Source organism: Tupaia chinensis, unplaced genomic scaffold, assembly GCF_000334495.1.
Source record: "Tupaia chinensis unplaced genomic scaffold, TupChi_1.0 Scaffold000469_1, whole genome shotgun sequence".
Taxonomy (NCBI): Eukaryota; Metazoa; Chordata; class Mammalia; order Scandentia; family Tupaiidae; genus Tupaia; species Tupaia belangeri.
In genome coordinates, this window is record NW_006159978.1 from 1,502,581 (window position 1) to 1,522,971 (window position 20,391).

Sequence of the window (20,391 nt, forward strand, 5' to 3'; positions counted from 1 at the left end):
CTGCATGCCACCTCCTGGGACGAGGACAGACCGCAGGGCTTCCCATCACCCTGCTGCCACAGTGGGTTTTCTTCCAAGCTCCTCTATGGTATCGAAGGCCTCATGCATTATCCACAAGTCTCTGAGAATTGCCCGACAGACTGCTGGGCGGGAGAGTGCCCATACCATCCTACCACTGCACAGAGAAAACAGGCCCCACCGGGCTCTACGGCAAATGTAACACAGGCCCCTGGAGGGCCTGCCTGCCCTGGAATACCTGGGGGAGAGCCTGGGCAGCCACAGGGAGCCTGGGCCAGGGGCAGGGCTGAGGAACACCGGCTGTTGGTTAGAGGACAATGGGGCAGAGACCAGCCACATGCCCACCCAGGGCACAAGTGCCCCAGGCTTTCTAGAAGCTCCAAGCCCATGAGTTGATGCCGGCTGGGGTGCCAAGAACTCTCAGATGCCATACTGTGAATCTGAGTCATACATCAGAGATGCCACTTCCTCTGCAGTCACTACAGGCAGGAAAGGAGCAGGGAGTGAGACACGGGGATTTACTCTCCTGTCACTGAAAATGCTGAGAAGACCCAAGTTCGAATCCTGCCTCTGCCACTTACTTTATGCCTGGGAACAAGAAGCTGGAGTTAATGCTGAGATTCTGCGTGTGTTAAACGTCCGCTTTGAATAACACCCACCATGAAGAGCTGCTGTGGGCATCATAGAGTTCACAGACGTGAACTATGCAAAGGATCGTCGTTATCTTGCAACACAGACCCCAAGGGCCCCTGAACTAACCCTGCCTCACCCTGTCTACAGACCAAGGAGCACGCCAGCTCTGCCCCTGGGATGGGGAACTCAGCTGTCTGCCCATGTCAACCCTCCTGCTGACACCCAGAGCATGACACATACCCCCACCCCACAGCCCAGGCTCAGGTAGCGGCTCTCTGGGGATGGTGCAGGTCCCCACTGCACATGCTGAGGTCAGACTACCTATAAAAGAGGTGCCACCAAAGGGCTTGCATATCTGGATCCTCCGAAGGTAACGGGGGGCTCCCTGCCTTTCCCCACACACCCAGCAGGTCCCCTTCTAGAAAGTGGTGTTTCATTTTTTTGGAGATGCATACTGAAATGATGTACAGATTAAAGATGATGTATGGGATTTGTTTTAAAATAATCAGGTGCAGGGCAGGAGGGGACAGAAGTAGGTGAGGTTCAGATGAGATCAGAGTGACCATTAGCTGCCACTGGGTGGCACTTGTGAAGCCAGGTGCTGGACCCGGCTGTGTGTTGCAGTATTTTCTCAAGTATTTTCACATTTTCCAAAAATATAGATCGGAGACAAGTACAGGGGACGGTCACCAGGTCTTCCCCTCCTTCCACCCCACTCCACTACTTGTACCCTAAATGGATTCGCACACCAACACCATCTTTCCAGAAGGAACAGAGACAGCTAGCCAGATGGGAAACACAGAGAGAGATTCATTAGAGTCAAAATGATACCTGAAAAAATCACAGTCGGTAGTAACATAAAGAAAATAGCAGCCACTATCTCTCTGGAACTTGCTATATGCACACTGCCGGATAAAATGGTTTTCAAGCACTACTTCTTTTTCTTTCTTAAAAGTTTCTTTCTTCCATGAGAGAGGAGAGGCACAGAAAAAGTCGAGCACCATCAATGGGGTGTTGTGATCACCCTAGCCTGTCCCAGCCAGCCTGGCTCACGGGTGCACAAGGCCATACCGGGCAGCAAACACCATTTCTTTTACTATAATAGCTAAAGCTACCAAACTCTTAGAAGAAAACTGGAGTAAATCTTTGTGGCCTTGGATGAACCAATGGTTTCTTAGATCTGATTCCAAAAGCACAAGCTCAAAAAGGAAGGGAAAATAAAAGGTCTTTCCTCACTGAGCCTCTGAGAAGACCACAGCCCTGGCTGGCATGTGGATTACAGCCTAGCATGACCCTGAAGGAGAGAACCAAGCCGGGTTATACCAAGGAGTCTGACCTACAGAAACCGCGAGATGATCGCCGTGACATTCTAAGCCGTCGCATGTGTGGTGATCTGTCAAGCAGCAAAGGAAGGCAACAGAGGGCTGGCTGACATTTCTGTGAGATGGCCGTGTGCTGGGGCAGGAGAGACAGTAGCCTGGATGCATCACAAACAGAGGTGCCGCTATTCCTGATAACGGGAAGATCGGCAGGAGAGGAGGAAAGGCACCACGGAGAACCAGGGAGCCTGTGTGTGGCTTGGGGGTGAGGCCAGCTCTGCTGCTTGATCCGATACCAATGGTATCACACAGTGTGTTCAATCTGTGAAAATCCATCATGCTGCTTGCTTGGACAGGTAAGCTTTTTTTTTTTTTTTTGGAGAGGTTTTTGCTATAGGGTATGTGCACTTGCCAGAGAGACAGAGAGATAGAAAGTGAGACATCACCCCCAGTAGAGATGGCCACACCACAATCCTTTCTCCTCCATTCTCCTCTCGGGATCTTGGGCATGCACGCACACGCACCCGGCCTGAGTTTAAGTCACCAGGTCTGGGACTCAAACCGCGGTCGACAACATGGGAGTTCAGCGATGTAGCCATTATGCTAACTGCTGGTCCCGTCAGGTACACTTTTATATGATATGTATAACTTCAATGGGAGGGAGGGAAGGAAGGACGGATGGACAAATGGATGGTTGGATGGATGGACAGACCCAGGCATATACTGGCTCAAACAGCAAGGCCTAGGTCCTCCGCCTGCTCTGCCTTGAGGGTTCCTCTCCTGCCAGGCACATGAAGTAGATCAAGGATGGCAAGTGGGGAATGATCCCATCATAACTCCCCCGTGGCCATGGTAGCCGTCACCTGGGGATGAAAAGAACCATCTGTGTTAAACCTACTGGGACTCCTGAATCCTGGCTGGCACTCAGCTCTGAACGTAGACGTCGGCACTCCAGACAAACCCCATAAGCCACACCCAGAAGCAACCTCCCAGGCCGATTCCCATCACCATAGGAGTCAGGGCTTGAGCAGTTCATTTAATACTCAGCTACCAAGCAAATGCTGGGAAGGCTCCCTTAAAGAAAGAATTGAAATTACTTCCTTATGGCTGTTCAAAATCACTCATGGGGACTTTTCTGGGAAAGGAGGTAAGCTGGGCTTCCTTGGCATCATCTCACTCCTGGCTCCTGAGAGCACAGCCCAGGCCAGGCCTTCCAGCTGGTGGCCAAGGCTGGCCTTATAACGAGATCCTTCAGTATCATGAGGTGGACGAAATCCAGAAGCTCCTGGTTCCATCAGCCTTGGCACCATGATTGGGGTTCTGCCAGGACCCCAGGACAGGTTGCCACATTCAGCACACATAAGTCATGGTCCTCCCCACCTTGCTGGAGTGGCCGTGTCTCCTCTCTAACGAGCCCCTGGAGTGGGTCCAACACTACTCCATTTGACAGATAAAGAATCAGACTCAGGGCACCTCGGGGCTGGGCCAAGGCTCTCCTGTTTCTGATGTCGCCCAGACAGGATGTGAACCCAAGTCCTCTGGTTGAAGCAGCAAGGCTTGGAAAGACCTGGCTCCGGGGAAAGCATCTGAGCTCCAGCTGGGGCCAGGACCACTCGGCTGCTTTCTTAGGAGGAGATGAAGCCTTTCTCACATTCTGCCATCCCACGCCCAGGCCTTTGGCTGGGCGGTGAGGGGACCAGGCACCCTCCATTGGTATCAGCACGAGAGGAAGCGAAGAGTCCGCAATTTCTGTTCCCAGACAGAGGGAAGTGGCTGGCTAAGACCAAAGGGCCCCTCCACCCAACTCCATCTTTTTAGGAGGGAGAAAAGGAAAGGTCACTGGATCAAGGTCACACCGTGAAGTGTGACTACCTTGCTTCTCTACCACCCTGGGGTCCACTCTTCTCCCAAAGGCCCCCAAGGGCCACCCACAGCCAGCCCAGAGTCTCTGCATCTGTTCCCCACACTGGAGCCATGTGAAGTCACACACACAGAAGACACACATCACAGGAGAGTAAGTGGGTGACTGGATGCCTCCATCCTGGGAGGCCCCTGTGAAGAGGAACAGGGATGCAGAGGGCAGAGCAGGTGCAGGCTCCTCCTCCACAGCAGGGTCGGCTCGGTGCTGGGCACACAGGAGGGCCAGATGGACACCTGTCAACAAGGAGTGGGCCCTGCAGACTGAGGACCGACCAACTGTGACAGCGCCAAGAATGGTGGCACCTTCAAAGGCACAGCATGGTTCTGCAGAAAGTGAGGCCTGTCCCAGGAGGTCAGGGCCTTGTGAGGGTGAATGGGTGAACTGGTGGGAAGGACCTCTAAGGAACCTGTTCAGCAGACCCGAGGCTGGACAGGTTGCCTTCAGTGTCCACCACCAGACGGTGCGGTGGGCAACCTGTGTAACCGTCCCTGATGGTCAGTTCTGCTTTCTCCTCACCGGGGATCACCTCCTTCAGCCCCACCGTCCTGGGCCCAACCCCATCCCACACGAGGGCCCTGAGGCACTCAGGGTGAGACAAGGGCAGGGTCAAGGGACTTGGGCCGAAAGCCTAGAACCGTGGTCAACTTCATGTGTTTCTGAAGTCACTTATGTATATTTTTTCTTTTTGCTTCATTGCTTGTATTTTTTAAGTTATAATTTCTGGTTTACATATAATTGCTGTACATCTTTGTGGGGTGCGGTGTGGTTTTCCAAAGCCTCAATGTGTGCGGTAATCAAATCACGGATGTCAACACATTCATCCTGTTTGATGGAGAACACGACATTACGTGGCACCCCTCTGGCGTTCGTTCTACTACTCCCATCTGTAAAACGGAGAACGACTCATCTGTAACATCCCCTCTGGCTTGTACCTCCTCAATTCTGTGATGTGACGAACCGCCAAACAAAGCTCTCAGACCCTGAACTGAGCCAAACTGCCACTCTAGACCTGGAGGACCCCAAACACAGGAGCCAGGGCCAACTGTCCGTGGAGTGTGCACAGGGCAGGTACTGCAGGGTGCCAGTCACCTGCAGGCCAGTGAGACGGGTACCACTGCAGGTGACGAAGACAGCACACCAAGTGGATGCGCACACCAAGTGGATGGTCGGGGCTGACCCTGAGCGAGACCATCCCCCAAGCTGTCATCTCATGCAGTCACTATTCCAGATTCCGCCTGGTGTGTCGGTAGCACGTCCTCACTGACTACTTCCTTTCTAACCGTTTTCACATGGTTCCTTGGGAGAGCAGAGCTTCCCCACCAGCAGGCACTCTGGACCTAATCAATGCTCGTTAGTATTCTGGAGGTCTCTCTTATCTGTACAATCAGCCGGAAGCCTCCCAGGCTGCAGGACAGCAGAGAATGACAACCCTAAGAAGAGTGTGTCCACGTGTCAGTGGGGGGACAGGTGCTACCTATTTAGCGACAAAGCAACCACATTCTCTCTACCACCAAGCTCCTAAGAGGCAGAACTGGTGCTGTGTGCAGGGAGATCTGAGGGGGAGGGTGACTGGTGACAATGGAAGGAGGAGGGTCGATAAAAGGGAGATGCACCGGGTGGAGGGGGCAGGAAGGGAAAGGTTCCCAAGGCCATTGATGCTGGGTCACACAGGCTCACAGGCATGGGTCAGGAGGAGAGAGCAGAAAGTGAAGGCCTGGGGTGAGGGAGCCCAGCAGGACGAGCAGGAGCCTGGCATGGCTGGGGCGGGCACGGGTCTCAAAGGGGAAGGCTAACTTAAATCAGAGGGCAGGAGAGCCAGCTGGAGACAGGCCAGCTGAAGAGCTTGGACAGGATCCTAAAGCAACAGGCTTCTGAGCTGGGGACTGACAGAGGCGGCACTGAGGAATGGAGTGACCAGTCCAGCAGTCTGCAAGGCCATGGGTCAAGCTTGGAACGAATGAGGCAGACACAGAGTGGGCCTGGGGGCCATGTGTGTGGTCGGGAGGGACGATGCACACGTGAGCACATGCCATGGAGAAGACGAAGGGGACTGAGGCTCAAGGCCCAGGCATGCCAAGTGAGGCAGTCAGACACCGCCCTTCCCAGGGCCCTGAGCTGTAGCGGCAAAGCCAACAGGCAAGCAGAGGAGATGGAGGAGCCGCTAACACTCTGACTCCACACGAAATAAACTCAGAAAGGCCTCCAGAAGCGGTGGGAAACGGACCAGCGCTTGGTTGGTGGGAGCGTAGCTGCTACGGCTTCTATGGAGAGAAACCTGGTAATGGCAAAATGAAGTGTGCAAACTCACCACGTCCATTCCTGGGTATTGATCCCACAGAATTCCTCACAGATAGATGTGGTAGGGTGTCACCACAGTGTGCTTCTAAATTCGATCAGCAGGGTCCTATGTGCACTTCAGTGTGGCGCTGGCTAAGTAGTGGGCGAAAATGGCACTTAACATGCGGCCATTAAAAAGAATGAGGCAGCATGCGAGGACCGTAATGCAATTGCTTCCACGATGCAGCACACACAGTGACAGGCCTGTGTGCCGAAGGGAGACCTTCTGTGTTTACCTAACACAGCATCCCCCCCTAAAAGGCGCAAGGCTGCTGGAACCATGACTGCCCCCACAAGGGGACCGGCTGGCTAGGAGCAGGAGCTAGAGGGACTCTGTTCCTGAATTGTCCCATGGGCATCTGTTACTGTAACACAACTGCTGAGAGCCAAACAGGGGTGACGTGGAGAAAGCCGTCCCTACGGAACCCATCAGAATGCTGTCTGTGTGCAGGCCGGAAGATGCTGCTGTCCAGGATATGAATGGGGAGGGTGGGGGGGGGGCTTCGGGAAGGTCAGAGGGGAGGTCGCCAGAAATAAGCCACTCCCCTTCCCCAGCGTGTCCGAGTCATAAAGTCAGAGCACCCCTGCCCCAATCTCCGGAATGAATGACCCCGCTAACCAAGTAGAGGGGACGCCACTCCAGAGGAGGGGGGAGGTGCTGAAGGAGCCATGTGGGGCAGGGCTGGGCCTCAGTCCCCAGAGGACATCGGTGTCTCCTAGAGTGTGACAGCAGCACACCCCACGTCTGCCTGTGCCTCAGGATGTCGCCCACAACCATCCACCTGGTCATCTCCCCAGGCGGACTGTGGTGTCATGTCACGTGCCTCACTCAGTTCCCAGCAAGCAGTGTGAGCAGGACGTGAACCACGGGCTCTCTGGGGACAGAGTTGCTGCTCAAGGGTCAGCAGAACAGTCCGTCCGCAATGGCGCTCAGGCCCAAACTTACCTGACTGCTGGAGAGGCCTGGAGGCAAACACGGCACTATCACTTCAAGACAGCAGATCCCCCGACCCCATCTTCCAGGCCCCCACTGGGAACAAGAGTTCCTTTTCTGCCCCCAGACTTCCAAATGAGAAGCAGGGAAGGTGCTGGCCCAGGCTGTCACTTGACAAATGTCACGTGCCCTCTGCTGTCACAGCTCCATGGCACCTGTTGGGCCCTCCAGTGACCAGGGAGAGACCAAGACCACACACAGCCTCCAGAGCTGGAAAGTGGGTCAGCAGAACTGGGTCCTGGCCAGAGGCCGCTCCTTGCAGAGAAGGGACAGCCTGAAATTTCCACCCATGGGTCACCACAGACTATTGGGCGGGAAGCAGCAGTCACCTGGCCTGCCATCACAGCTAACGGCCTGAGGATGACACGACAGAGGGGCTACGTGGCCCAGGGTCCCACTCAGTGTGGCCCCACCCCTTGCCCCCCAGCAGCAGCCCCTTGCCGTATAAGCATTCCCTCGCACCTGCTCAGGTGAGCCTATGGCTGCCCCTGCCGGCATGTAAACCCATGCGCACCTTCCCTGAATGGAGGCCAAGTGCAACTTGTCCGTGGGGGCAGGCAGGCCAGCCGCACTCCCTGCACCTTGCACCCACAGCCCCCAAGTCACCAGAACAAGCTGTGACCTCCAGGCAGCCCACGGCTCCCCCGCTTCCCTCACCCATGCTCTGCTGTGTTCACAGCCAGGCTAGGGCTCCCGAACAGGGGTCTGCAGGGAGAGCAGTCATCGGAGCGGTGCCCAGTCGGCAGTGGTGCTGCTCAACTCTGGCCGCAGTCACTTGGGCCAAGGGGCCGAGGGCTCCAACCTCTGTGCTCAACCACTCAGCCTTCCTGGTTTCCAGTGCAGGCTCTAGGTGCACGAGGACAGACAGCAACTGCTGCCAGTGGTGCCCCTGGCCATGACCCTGATGCTGCAGACACCACCACCTGCTGGACACTCACTCCTCTAATCAGAGGTGCCCGGGCACACTGGGAGGTGGGGGCTCTCCTGTAGCCGATCCCTGCCGTGGGGAAGGGGCACTTCTTCATCAGAGAGCTTAGGAACGAGAAAATGGTACTTTGCTTATGGTTCAGCTCAGGGTTATCAGACAGAGGACCCTGCCTAATGTCACCTGTCCTCTAGGGCCTGCCCAGAGTGCCTCAGAGGCTCCTGGCTGCCTCTGGCCCACCGTGCACTGCCCTGCTGGCCACTGCCCCAGCTGCACCAGGTTATTCCGGTCCTCGGGCCTCCATGCCCTGCCCTGCCGCAGCTCCTAGGTGGGTGCTGCTCCCTCTGCCTGCTCCTGGTCCTCCCTCATTTACCCTGTCACTTGCCGCCTTGGCTCAAGTGTCAACCCTCAGAGAGTTCAGGAACAAGAACCTCCCCTGGTATCAGAGGCCTTGATCTGTTTCTTCCTGGGGCTTACCCTAATCGGGCTGTTGCGTTTCCTGTTTGCTGGCATCGTCTGCAGGATTCCCGTTCCCCAGTACGCAACCACACGTAAATACGGCACCAGAGAGTGCACCCCGCACCTCCGTCTGTCTCGTTTATTGCTGCGTCTGCAATGTCTTTTGTGATTCCTGGCCTAGTACGTAGTAACTGCTCGATTAAGACATACTGAATGAATGACTAAATGAACATAATAGATGCTAGATCAGTGATTTCAGAGGTCAGTAAAGGACTGACAGACATGAGCCAGATCAGGGCTGGACACCAGGAGGGGCGGAGGACTGGGGCCAGGGTCACAGACTCCCATGTGCAGGGAGGGACTCGGAGAAGGTCCTCACACCTGTCTGTCTATCCCAAGGGGCCCAAGAGCAGCAGAGGTCAGAGTGTGGGCCACCTAGCTGGCTTACCCCTGGTGGGTGCGGTGGCTACGTGGTTTCTTACACAAGTCCGAGGAAACCACACTGGGCTCAGTCACAGGCATGCGGCCCACGGGGGCAAGGCAGATGCCAGTCCAGAAGTCACAGCTCAGGGGAGGCCATACTCTTGCGGGTTACTGCCCCCAGGGGACAATTGGAGATACTCCTGGTCATTATAGCTGGCCCAACACTGGTTCTAAAGCCCCAAGCTACAAAGCGCCATCCACACACCAATGGAGAGGCCGTGGCCAGCCTGCTGGCTTGGCACTCAGGCTTCAGGGTACCGGCTCCTCCCTCTAAACCACCTGGCTGGTACCAGGGTCAGCCTGGGGGCGGGTTTCCTTTCCACATGAGAAAGTGCCTGCAGTGGCTAATGGCCCCCAACAGTACCACCCTCCCCAAAGCAGAAAGAATGACTCTCAGCCACCACCCACCTGGCCTGGCCTCAGTGCACAATGGGCAGATTGTGTGGCCGTCCCCACCATGGGGGGAGTGGCCTTGTGACCCAGGGCAGCAGTCATCACGAGGCTGACCTCACAGCTACCCCACGACAGTCTGCCTCTGCTGGCCTCTGCTTGCCCATGTCTCATGTGCAGCCAGCCATGTCAGAGGCAATCCTCAGGGGACACCCTGACTCACTGACCACCCACCAGCTGCTGGACAGTGCCTCTGGCCATGCTGAGAAAGAGCTCAGGCTGTCAGCCCAGCCCTGCTGCTTCGTAACTGGCCCCGGGCAAGAACTGACTCCTGTGCCTCAGCTTCCTTGCCTGAACCCGGGAAGTCATTCCACTATCCCAGGGACTGAGATGAGGATGAGAGAGACAGGAGATGAGACAGGTCTAAGTGTGGGTCACGTTGTGGGCCACACTCAGCAAGTGATGGCCTCTCCTGGGACCCGCAGTTCATTGGACCCCAACAGCTAGGCCAGCACACAATGACACCAGCAGAAACCCAGATTTTCTGGTGCTACTTAACTCGCGCAGGGCTCCGATGCTATCTCCCTAATGGGATTCAAAGGCTGAGAACAATGAGAACCTTTGTTTTTCTACTTCCCCTCCATCTCCACAGCACAGACCCAGAGGCTGCTCCACTGGCCTCTGGGCTGACGGGTGTGACTCCAGTCAGCTGAGAAAGCCCATCTGGGGGCCATGGCCCGCTGCTCCCATGTGCCACCCAGCACGTTCCCTGGGAGGCTGCAGGGTGACCAAGGCCCAGGTGGGTGGGCTGGGGATGGTGGAGCTGCAGTGCCCCAGTCCCCGTAGGCTTCAGTCAATCTGCAGTGCCACTGTCCTGGCACAGAGGACACCTCCCACAGGGGCACACTTTCATAATTGCTGCCTCGGTGACTGCACACAGAGAGCGTTCTGTCTGGGGCCACAGGTAAAGCTGTCAGTGCAGAGCTGCTGCTACCGCCGTCACGACGCAGACTGCCGGACCAGGTGGGAGCTCGGTGCCGGCCCGTGCGGAGGGCCTGCACGCGTGATCGCTGACAGTAAGAGAAGAGCACCTACACACGCAGAACTCGCTCCGTGCCAGTCGTGTCCTCGAACACTGCATACTAATGTCTCTAATGCAGCAACAGCCCTGGGCAGTAGTCTAGTTTTTTCTTAAGAGAGATTTTTGCTATGGAGGGTGTGTGCTCGCCAGAAAGACAGAAGACAGAAAGTGAGAAATCACGCCCTCCCCGGAGGATGGCCACACAGCAATCCCTTCTCCTCCATTCTCCCCTTGGGGTCTTGGGGATACATGCCTGGAGTGAGTTTTAACCCACCAGGTCTGGGACTCAAACTGCAGTCGACTATGTGGCCGTTCAGTGATGTAACCATTATACCATCTGCTGATCCTGGTATTCTAGTTTTTAAAATGCAAAAGGAATGATGGAGTCTTGGGTTCCCTTGCCTGCAGGGAGACCCTGCTCCTCCAGAGCTCTGCAGTCAATCATGGCCACGAGCATCCGTGTGGCCAGGGAAACGTAAGACCTGTCATTTCGGGTCCCAGGTGCATGGCAGGGCTACAGCCAGCCCCCTGCAGCCATGGGGCATAAGCTATTAAAGAAATCAGCCTGGGCTGGAGCACGGGCCTATTACACAGCAAAGCCTGCCCTAGCCTGGCCTCGTCTGCGAGCCAGCTGGGATGCACAGGAAACGGAGGCTGCGTTGCTGACAGAGGCAGGTCATAGCCTCCCTCCTGTCTCCTGCCCAGAGTAGGAGCCCCTCCACCCCCACAGCGCAGCCCCAGAGGCTGCTCCACTGGCCTCTGGGCTGACGGGTGTGACTCCAGTCAGCTGAGAAAGCCCATCTGGGGGCCATGGCCCGCTGCTCCCATGTGCCACCCAGCACGTTCCCTGGGAGGCTGCAGGGTGACCAAGGCCCAGGTGGGTGGGCTGGGGATGGTGGAGCTGCAGTGCCCCAGTCCCCGTAGGCTTCAGTCAATCTGCAGTGCCACTGTCCTGGCACAGAGGACACCTCCCACAGGGGCACACTTTCATAATTGCTGCCTCGGTGACTGCACACAGAGAGCGTTCTGTCTGGGGCCACAGGTAAAGCTGTCAGTGCAGAGCTGCTGCTACCGCCGTCACGACGCAGACTGCCGGACCAGGTGGGAGCTCGGTGCCGGCCCGTGCGGAGGGCCTGCACGCGTGATCGCTGACAGTAAGAGAAGAGCACCTACACACGCAGAACTCGCTCCGTGCCAGTCGTGTCCTCGAACACTGCATACTAATGTCTCTAATGCAGCAACAGCCCTGGGCAGTAGTCTAGTTTTTTCTTAAGAGAGATTTTTGCTATGGAGGGTGTGTGCTCGCCAGAAAGACAGAAGACAGAAAGTGAGAAATCACGCCCTCCCCGGAGGATGGCCACACAGCAATCCCTTCTCCTCCATTCTCCCCTTGGGGTCTTGGGGATACATGCCTGGAGTGAGTTTTAACCCACCAGGTCTGGGACTCAAACTGCAGTCGACTATGTGGCCGTTCAGTGATGTAACCATTATACCATCTGCTGATCCTGGTATTCTAGTTTTTAAAATGCAAAAGGAATGATGGAGTCTTGGGTTCCCTTGCCTGCAGGGAGACCCTGCTCCTCCAGAGCTCTGCAGTCAATCATGGCCACGAGCATCCGTGTGGCCAGGGAAACGTAAGACCTGTCATTTCGGGTCCCAGGTGCATGGCAGGGCTACAGCCAGCCCCCTGCAGCCATGGGGCATAAGCTATTAAAGAAATCAGCCTGGGCTGGAGCACGGGCCTATTACACAGCAAAGCCTGCCCTAGCCTGGCCTCGTCTGCGAGCCAGCTGGGATGCACAGGAAACGGAGGCTGCGTTGCTGACAGAGGCAGGTCATAGCCTCCCTCCTGTCTCCTGCCCAGAGTAGGAGTGGGAGGTGAGGGGTCCTCAAAGGTCACTGAATGCTGGCTCCTTTAGGGTGAGACATGGGCGGCAACGATGGGGCCAGGTGTGCCTGCTCTTCCTGCCTCCACAAGGGTGAGTGAGGACCCCACACACAAAGTCATTTTACACAAACCCATGAAGAGGGCCCAGTGAGGTCTACAGGGCTTTGTCTGCCATGGGCCAACAGGCTCAAGCCACTGAGGCTGACTTGTTACAGCAGCCAAGGGAGAGGACGCTTGGGGCCATAGGGGCTCCTGGGGCTGAGAAGAAGGACTGCTGAGCCTCCACCCATGAGCCTGTCTCTTCATCTCAGAGACACCCGGGCCTGGTGGCTAATGGCGGCCTCAGCAGCTCAGAGCTCGTCCTGCAGTTTCCCCTCTAAGCAGGCTCCTGTAACAAGCTAAATCCCATCTTATCGGCCCCATTCCCCGCCTCAGGAGAAGTCCAAGTCCCATAGCTTGGCATGACATGGCCTTGAACTCTGAACCTGCTGGCCTCTCTCTGACAGGGCTGACGCCTGGAGATATCCCCCACATGGGGCAGTGCTATCTGCCTCCTGCACCCTCCTGGCTTCTGCCTTCCCTGCCACCGGCTGCCACCAGAGCCCCGTGCCATCCACAGCAGCTCATGGGGCGCCCTGTGCAAGGCTCGCCCGGCAGAAGGGCAGCACCCACATGCCTGTACACCCTGCAAGTATGCAGACACACTCTCAACATACCCGGCACCATGGGTGGCAGTGTGAATGCCAGGTGCCAGAACTAAACACCATCTTTGTCCCAGTGAGACAGATCAGTCGGGGGTGGTTCAGGAAGATATCCCTCAGGAAGGGGCATCTGGGCTGAGGGACAGCTGTGCTAAGGCACTGTGGTGGACAGGGGCCAGGGGCTGAGCGGATGCTCAGTGTGGCAAGGAAGGGTGGGCAGGACAGTGAACCCGGGGACAGATGAGGCGGCCAGATTGCTCAGGCCCCAAGGGCTATGGGAACAGCTTCGGTCTCTACTGTCACTGCGACAAGAAAGCACGGAGAGGTTCTAAGCCAGAAGGACTGTGATCGAACCGTATTTCTAACTCTGCTCTGGGGCCTGTGAGGGAGGGCCCTGGTTGGCCCACCCCCGTCTCCCATCCCATCCTGGTCAATTGCATGGTGCTCAGCAAGCTCTGGACTGCTGCAGAGGACATCATTCTGGTGGAGTATGTTCAGCGGGACACCCAGGGGGACAAGTCCGGGGCTCAACTGACATCTTTCTGACTAATCAAGGTGGGCGTTGGGGAGGCTTTGGTGTAGACATGAACCTCCTCCTTCTTAGCTCATTCTGAGGGGGAAAAAAAACAGGAAGGCCAACCCACCAAGACAGGTCCATATGCCCCATAGCTCACAGTCACTGTAACCCTCCCTGGGCAACCTCGGGGCCGGACAGGGGGAGGATGGAGAGCAGCTCCCTCACCCCCGCAGCCAGGCTTCATGAGAGACTGTGGGTGCGACAGTGACGAGGTTCCTGCTGCTCCCCTGAGGAAGCTGTGCCGGTCCATACACTGGCAACCGCATCTCAGGCAGCGCCCAGGCAGCCTCGGTCTGCTGGCTCCACGAGAACCTTGGAGCAAAAAAACAAGGGAATCACCCCAATGGTTTCTCCAAGCCATTTGAGGATAGTGGTGGAGGTTTCTATGACAACCAGCTTCAAAGCTCTGCAATCAGCCCAGACGTACACCTTCTAACCTGTCCTCTGGGGATGCCAGAATAAAGCAGAGCCTCAGCCATGCCTGGGAGGGGTCCAGCCACCCTTGGGGACCAGAGGTTTAACTAAGGAGGCGGGAACACTGTCAGGACCGCCTCAGACTCTCCTCGGTTCTTGGCCCACACAGCCCTGGAACACCTTGTCCAGGGACTCAATATTATCTTGAAGAAGGCCCTGCAAACTGGGTCCCTTCTGGGGCAAACCACCTCGACTCTGTTTAAATGCTCCTAAGGAGGGCCAGCAGGTGGTGTGGTGGCTAATATGCTGGACTCCCATGTGGACAACCAAGGTTTGAGTCTCGGACATGGCAGCTTGAGTTCTCACTTTCTCTCTCTCTCTGGTCAAACTAATAATAATAAATGAAAGTAGGGGCCAGCAGGTGGATTGGTGGTTAAGTGCACTGGACTCTCTCACATGACAGACTATGGTTTGAGTCCCGGACCTGGCGGCTTGCTTTCTCACTTTCTCTCTCGTTTTCTCTGTCCCTCTCTGTCAAATTAAAATAAATAAATAGGGAACCAGCAGTTAGCGTAATGGCTATGTCACTGGACTCCCACGTAGTCGACCGCGGTTCGCGTCCCGGACCCGGTGGCTTAAAACTCACGCCAGGCACGTGTGCGTGCATGCCCAAGATCCCGAGAGGAAAATGGAGGAGAAGGGATTGCGGTGTGACCATCGCCCCTGGGGGGTGATTTCTCGCTTTCTGTCTCTATGTCTGTCTCTGTCTGACTGGCGAGCGCACGCACCCTATAGCAAAAACCTCTCCATAAATAAATAAATAAATAAATAAATAAATAAATGTATGTATGTATGTATGTATGTAAATAAAATGATCCTTTTTTTAAAAAGCTCCTGAGAAAATGTGAGAAGGGCCTGCTGTGTGACCCTAAGCCCTGGGCTCTGCATCCCCTGCCTCTGAGATCAACTTGGCTGACAGCAGCATTCCTGTCCCTCCAGGTCCCCAAGGTACACAGAGGCCTCCTTGTTAGTGTCTGGAGACACTACAGCAGGGACCTGAAAACAGGGTGTGTGGTGGTAAAAACAACACTGCGAGGCAGACCCCACGGGAGGGTTCTGGGTTTGCACTCGAAGTGGTCATGCGTGTGCTGGGCGAGCACATGCCCATGATCTGGGGCAGGGTGGGGGTGGTCTGTGGAGTCACGACCTTGTTTGTGGGTGCTATCTCTCTCTCACTCTTGTTCATGGGATTTCTTTATTTTGGAGGGGGAGAGGTTTTTTGCTATAGGGCATGTGCACTTGCCAGAAAGACACAGAAAGTGAGAAATCACCCCCCAGGGATGATGGCCACACTGCAATCCCTTCTCCTCCTGGGATCTTGGGCATGCACACACACGTGCCCAGCGTGAGTTTAAGCCACTGGGTCCAGGACTCGAACCGCAGTTAGCTACATGGGAGTCCAGCGATGTAGCCATTACACCATCTGCTGGTCCCACTTATGGGACTTTTATAAAAGCATGTGAAAACTGAGGCATGGCATAAATAAATAAATAAATAAATAAATAAATGTATGTATGTATGTATGTATGTATGTATGTAAATAAAATGATCCTTTTTTTAAAAAGCTCCTGAGAAAATGTGAGAAGGGCCTGCTGTGTGACCCTAAGCCCTGGGCTCTGCATCCCCTGCCTCTGAGATCAACTTGGCTGACAGCAGCATTCCTGTCCCTCCAGGTCCCCAAGGTACACAGAGGCCTCCTTGTTAGTGTCTGGAGACACTACAGCAGGGACCTGAAAACAGGGTGTGTGGTGGTAAAAACAACACTGCGAGGCAGACCCCACGGGAGGGTTCTGGGTTTGCACTCGAAGTGGTCATGCGTGTGCTGGGCGAGCACATGCCCATGATCTGGGGCAGGGTGGGGGTGGTCTGTGGAGTCACGACCTTGTTTGTGGGTGCTATCTCTCTCTCACTCTTGTTCATGGGATTTCTTTATTTTGGAGGGGGAGAGGTTTTTTGCTATAGGGCATGTGCACTTGCCAGAAAGACACAGAAAGTGAGAAATCACCCCCCAGGGATGATGGCCACACTGCAATCCCTTCTCCTCCTGGGATCTTGGGCATGCACACACACGTGCCCAGCGTGAGTTTAAGCCACTGGGTCCAGGACTCGAACCGCAGTTAGCTACATGGGAGTCCAGCGATGTAGCCATTACACCATCTGCTGGTCCCACTTATGGGACTTTTATAAAAGCATGTGAAAACTGAGGCATGGCCAAGGTCAGCCCCAACCTCCCTGGGTCTGGTGGTCTGGCACCAGGTCTGCATCTCTGCCCTCTCGCAGAGGGAAACAGCAGGTCAGTGCTGACAGCACCGGGGCTGGTGGCAGCAGGAAGCCTCTTACCCAGCCTCCCCCGGTGTCCCTTACCCTCCTGTCCCTCAGTCCTCCTCCCCACCAGCCCACACCCATTCCCTCTCTTCCTGGGGCCTCTGGAAAGTACAGCCTGGCACCCTTTTCCCCAAAGAATTGTTCTCTTCACAAAGGGGGAAACTTCCTGCCTTATCAGATATCCGGCTTCTTGCTGAAGCACAGACTGCATTGAAAATGTATCCCAGAAATCCCAGGCTGAAAGGTTATCATGAGGTCACTGCAGCCACCCCCATGGCGCCCCTGACTGAGGCGGCTGGGTGTGTGCCCTGCACAGGACAGACCTCGGGACCCGGCTGAGAGCCTTCCTGGGAAACAGGCCCGGTGGCCCACAGCACGTCCCCCCTCCTCCCCACGTACTCGCACTCCCTCTAAGTTCTCTTCTGCCCAGAGCAGGCGCACAGCTCTCACTGCCCTGCAACCATCGCCCTGGGCTGTGGGCTCCGACTGGGGGCCCTGGCCCCCTCGAGGGTAGTTATTCTGTAACTCCCAGGCCTGGCTAGCTGGGGGCAGTAGGTGGCCCTTTATCTGGGAAGGCGACAGAACCTCAGTCTCAGCACTCAGCAAACACAAGCAAACCACAGGCACTTCACTCACAGGCCCTCGGGCAGCGACCTACCCACCACAGGAAGTGGAATATGGGCACCGCTATTACACCCTCCGCAAGGAATCAGGCTCGGGGCCACAGACTCTGCACTGTAGGTGGAGAGCAACCAGTGCAGGTTCTAATCCCTCTTCCACCCCTTCCTATCTGTGGGGACTTGGGCAAGGGGGCCCAGCCTTTCTGACCCGTCTCAACTGTTCAGGGATGCACTTAGGGATAATGACAGCCGAGTGTTCACAGGAGTGAACAGAGACAGGGCCGGCCGAGTGACTGCCCTGTAAGCATCTCCTGCTACAGTAATGGACACTACCGTGACATTACCCAGCCTTCCCAGGCAGTGTCCGGCAAGGTCCCATCAGGAGGTTGCCATCCCTGCCCCCAAGGTCAGTGCAGGAGCCCAAGTTAAGCTGAGCTTCCCCAGAGAACGTCACCTGAGGGCACCGCAGGCACCACAGCGGGGCACTTAGAAGCGTCCCGGAGGTGATGAGAAATTAGGGGTGAGGCAGGCATGGATGGGTGGCTCAGGGCCAAGGAAGGTCGGCGGGATGGTGGCGTGCGCGGGGCCCAGAGGCGGCGGGCGAGCAGGAACTATAGATGGTGCACCCGAGAAAGTCCACACTGAACCCGGCTCTGCTGGGCACACAAGCTGCAGACATCGAACAAGGCGGGCAGTGCTGCCAGAAGAGCTGGAGGGCTCCATGGTGAGGCCCTGTCATGGCAGGGGTTCACACGCAGTCTGTCAACCGGGCCAGCACGTCCTCCACTCCGCTGCTCGGGCCCCAGGGCATACACACTGCCCTCGCAGCAGACCCGTGTGACACACTCTCCACGCACCGTCACTCGCTCTGCCCCATGGGGTGAGATCTTCCTATCACTGGTACCCATTTCACAAACAGGAAAACTGAGGCTCCACGAGGTCCCAGAGGAGCCTGGACATGCCTTCCCTGTGCCCCCAGCTCTACGAAGAGACACTGCCTTGACGTGGGACATCCCTGTCTCTGGAGTAAGGGAAGTTTCCAGGGCTAATTCCAGGTACAAGGCAGGAGTCCACAGCAGCAAGTTGGCTGCAGAAGGGGGGATTCCTGGGGCATCGAAGGAGACTGAGGTGCGACCCCACATGGGGAAGATGCCATCAGAAGGATAGCCATGGAGTGACTGCGGCCCTTGTCCTGGTACGGGGACCAGGGCATTGGACCTCCTGTTATTGCACAGAGATGGTCGTTACCCAGCAGCAGGGCTGCAGACCATCTGCCACCTCACTGAAAACGTGACCATTTTTCATGACCTCCTCAGCCAGCGGAGAAAACAGGACAGGTTCATGTGGCCATGGAGACAGCAGCAGCTGCCCAAGTGGGCGTTTTCACCGGCGGACCACGGTGAGGTCAGGCCCCAGGAGGCAGCTGAGGCAGCAAGGAGGCGGGGGGAGCAGCCAAGGGGGCTCAGTGCAACATCTAGAATCATGCTCAAGGCCAAGCATGCAGGGATCAAAGTACGTGTGTGTGGGGTGAGGGCTGTAGTGAGGTGGGGAGTGGGGTGTCCTTCACCAGAAAGGTCTCAGATCCTTCTCCAAGGGTGCAGAGAGGCCAAGCTACATCTGGGCCAAGCAGTGCTGCCATCGCTAAGCCATGCCCACACAGGTAGAGGCCGGCGGGGGCCGGCGATGCCTTGGTTCAGTCCTGCATTACACCCAAGAAGACTGAGACCCACAGGAAGTACCTGCCATGAGCCCATGTCCGGACAGTGGCAGAGCGGCTTCTCAGAGTCCACGCCAGGACAGCTATTACAGCTTGCCAGGTGTACGTAGCCTCTCCTGGAGCTCCCCCACCTCCTGCACACCCCACATCTGAGGGCAGCCCCGCCCTCCTCACCTGGAACCTGTGCACCAGCTCCAGGGACTGGCTGTCATTCTGGTCGGCCTCAAGGATGACATCAGTCAGCTTGTGGATGATAACGTCCAGGGGGCCCTGCTCCTCGAGCGGCTGGCTGAGGTTCAGCTGCAAGGCAGGAATAGACAAAGGCATAAACTTCAGTTCCCTGCCCCCAGTCTGCCAGCGAGCTCTGGGCACTTTAGCAGGCACCCCTGAACCTCCCTGCAGTGTTCCAGAGAGGGGTAGAGCGGGCGGGCACCCACAGGCATGGGGCAGGATACCCAGGATGAGTCTCTAAGACCCGACAGCTCATCCCACTCTAGCACCTGAGGGCAGGTGCTGCGCCTGTGGCTCTATTCCCCCAGCCCCATGCCACCCAGGATGTGGGAGACACACAGATGGAACCAAAGTGACGCCTGCGAGTCAAGAGAGCAATGCTGGGAAATGCCTTTATAGGAAAAGGACTTACTGAACATGTCCCATCTGTCTGACAACCTACATTCAGAACCTAGGGCTCAGAGAGGTTTAATAAAATGACTGAAGTCCCACAGCCACGTGAGCTCAGACCGAAGCAGCTACCCTTTTCACTAAGCTACAGAAAGTCTCGGCGAAGCTGTGGTCTTGGTGAGCCTGGGAGCTGCAGCTCTGAGGGAGAGGCCACTCGCACTTCACACGGGAATCCAGGCTGCAGGGCTGCCCATGACCCAGTAAGCTCGGCCCCCTCTGCACTGCTGGGGAAAGTGTTTGTTTTGTCCAAGTTCAGGGCTGGGAAGACCAGGCGCCAGGGGAGCCAGGGCTGTTGGCTGGCTGACAGACAGTCAGCATTACCTGACCCCAAGCCAGGGGCACCTGCCAACAGCGAGGGCAGCTTGACACCGCATCTGACCTGCCAGATGTCTGCCGCCTGCCACATAGCCACCACCACCTGCAAGGCCAGGCCCCTGGAGGCAGCGGCGCCGGCCTGGCACCTGGCTGACCCCTCATGTGGCCTCAGCAGGAGCCACCTCTGTCTTCATCCCCAGCCCTAGGCGGGGCTCCCTGGAGGATACAAAAATGCCACCACAACGGCTACAGATGATGGCGCCACATGGGCACGTGGGCCCCATGCTCAGAGCTGGTGTGCACGTGTTTCATTTTCTTTTCAAAGGGCTATGAGAAAAGATCTTGCAAGCGAGGAAGGCGGAGGACAGACTTTTAAGGCTGATCTCACAGCCGGGAGGCAGCAGAGGTGGGTGCAAACACACACCTAGCGCTGGGCTTGTCCTTCCGCTCATCCGCCCTGCCCGTTTTCTGCCCCTGGTGCCTGCTCTGTACCTGGAAGGCTGACCTCAGCAGCCACAAGCTCCTGGCTGCGT

The 20,391-nt window shown here is 56.5% G+C and overlaps 1 protein-coding gene across 1 annotated transcript in view; it reads right to left on the reverse strand.

Moving 5' to 3' along the window:
- ITPK1 (inositol-tetrakisphosphate 1-kinase) overlaps positions 1-20,391 on the reverse strand; it is a gene marked incomplete in the record, with an annotated part of 178,242 nt that overhangs the window by 51,015 nt on the left and 106,836 nt on the right. Inside the window, 1 exon segment of the mRNA XM_014590644.1 lies at positions 19,037-19,162. Within this exon segment, the coding sequence (XP_014446130.1) occupies positions 19,037-19,162 (126 nt within the window).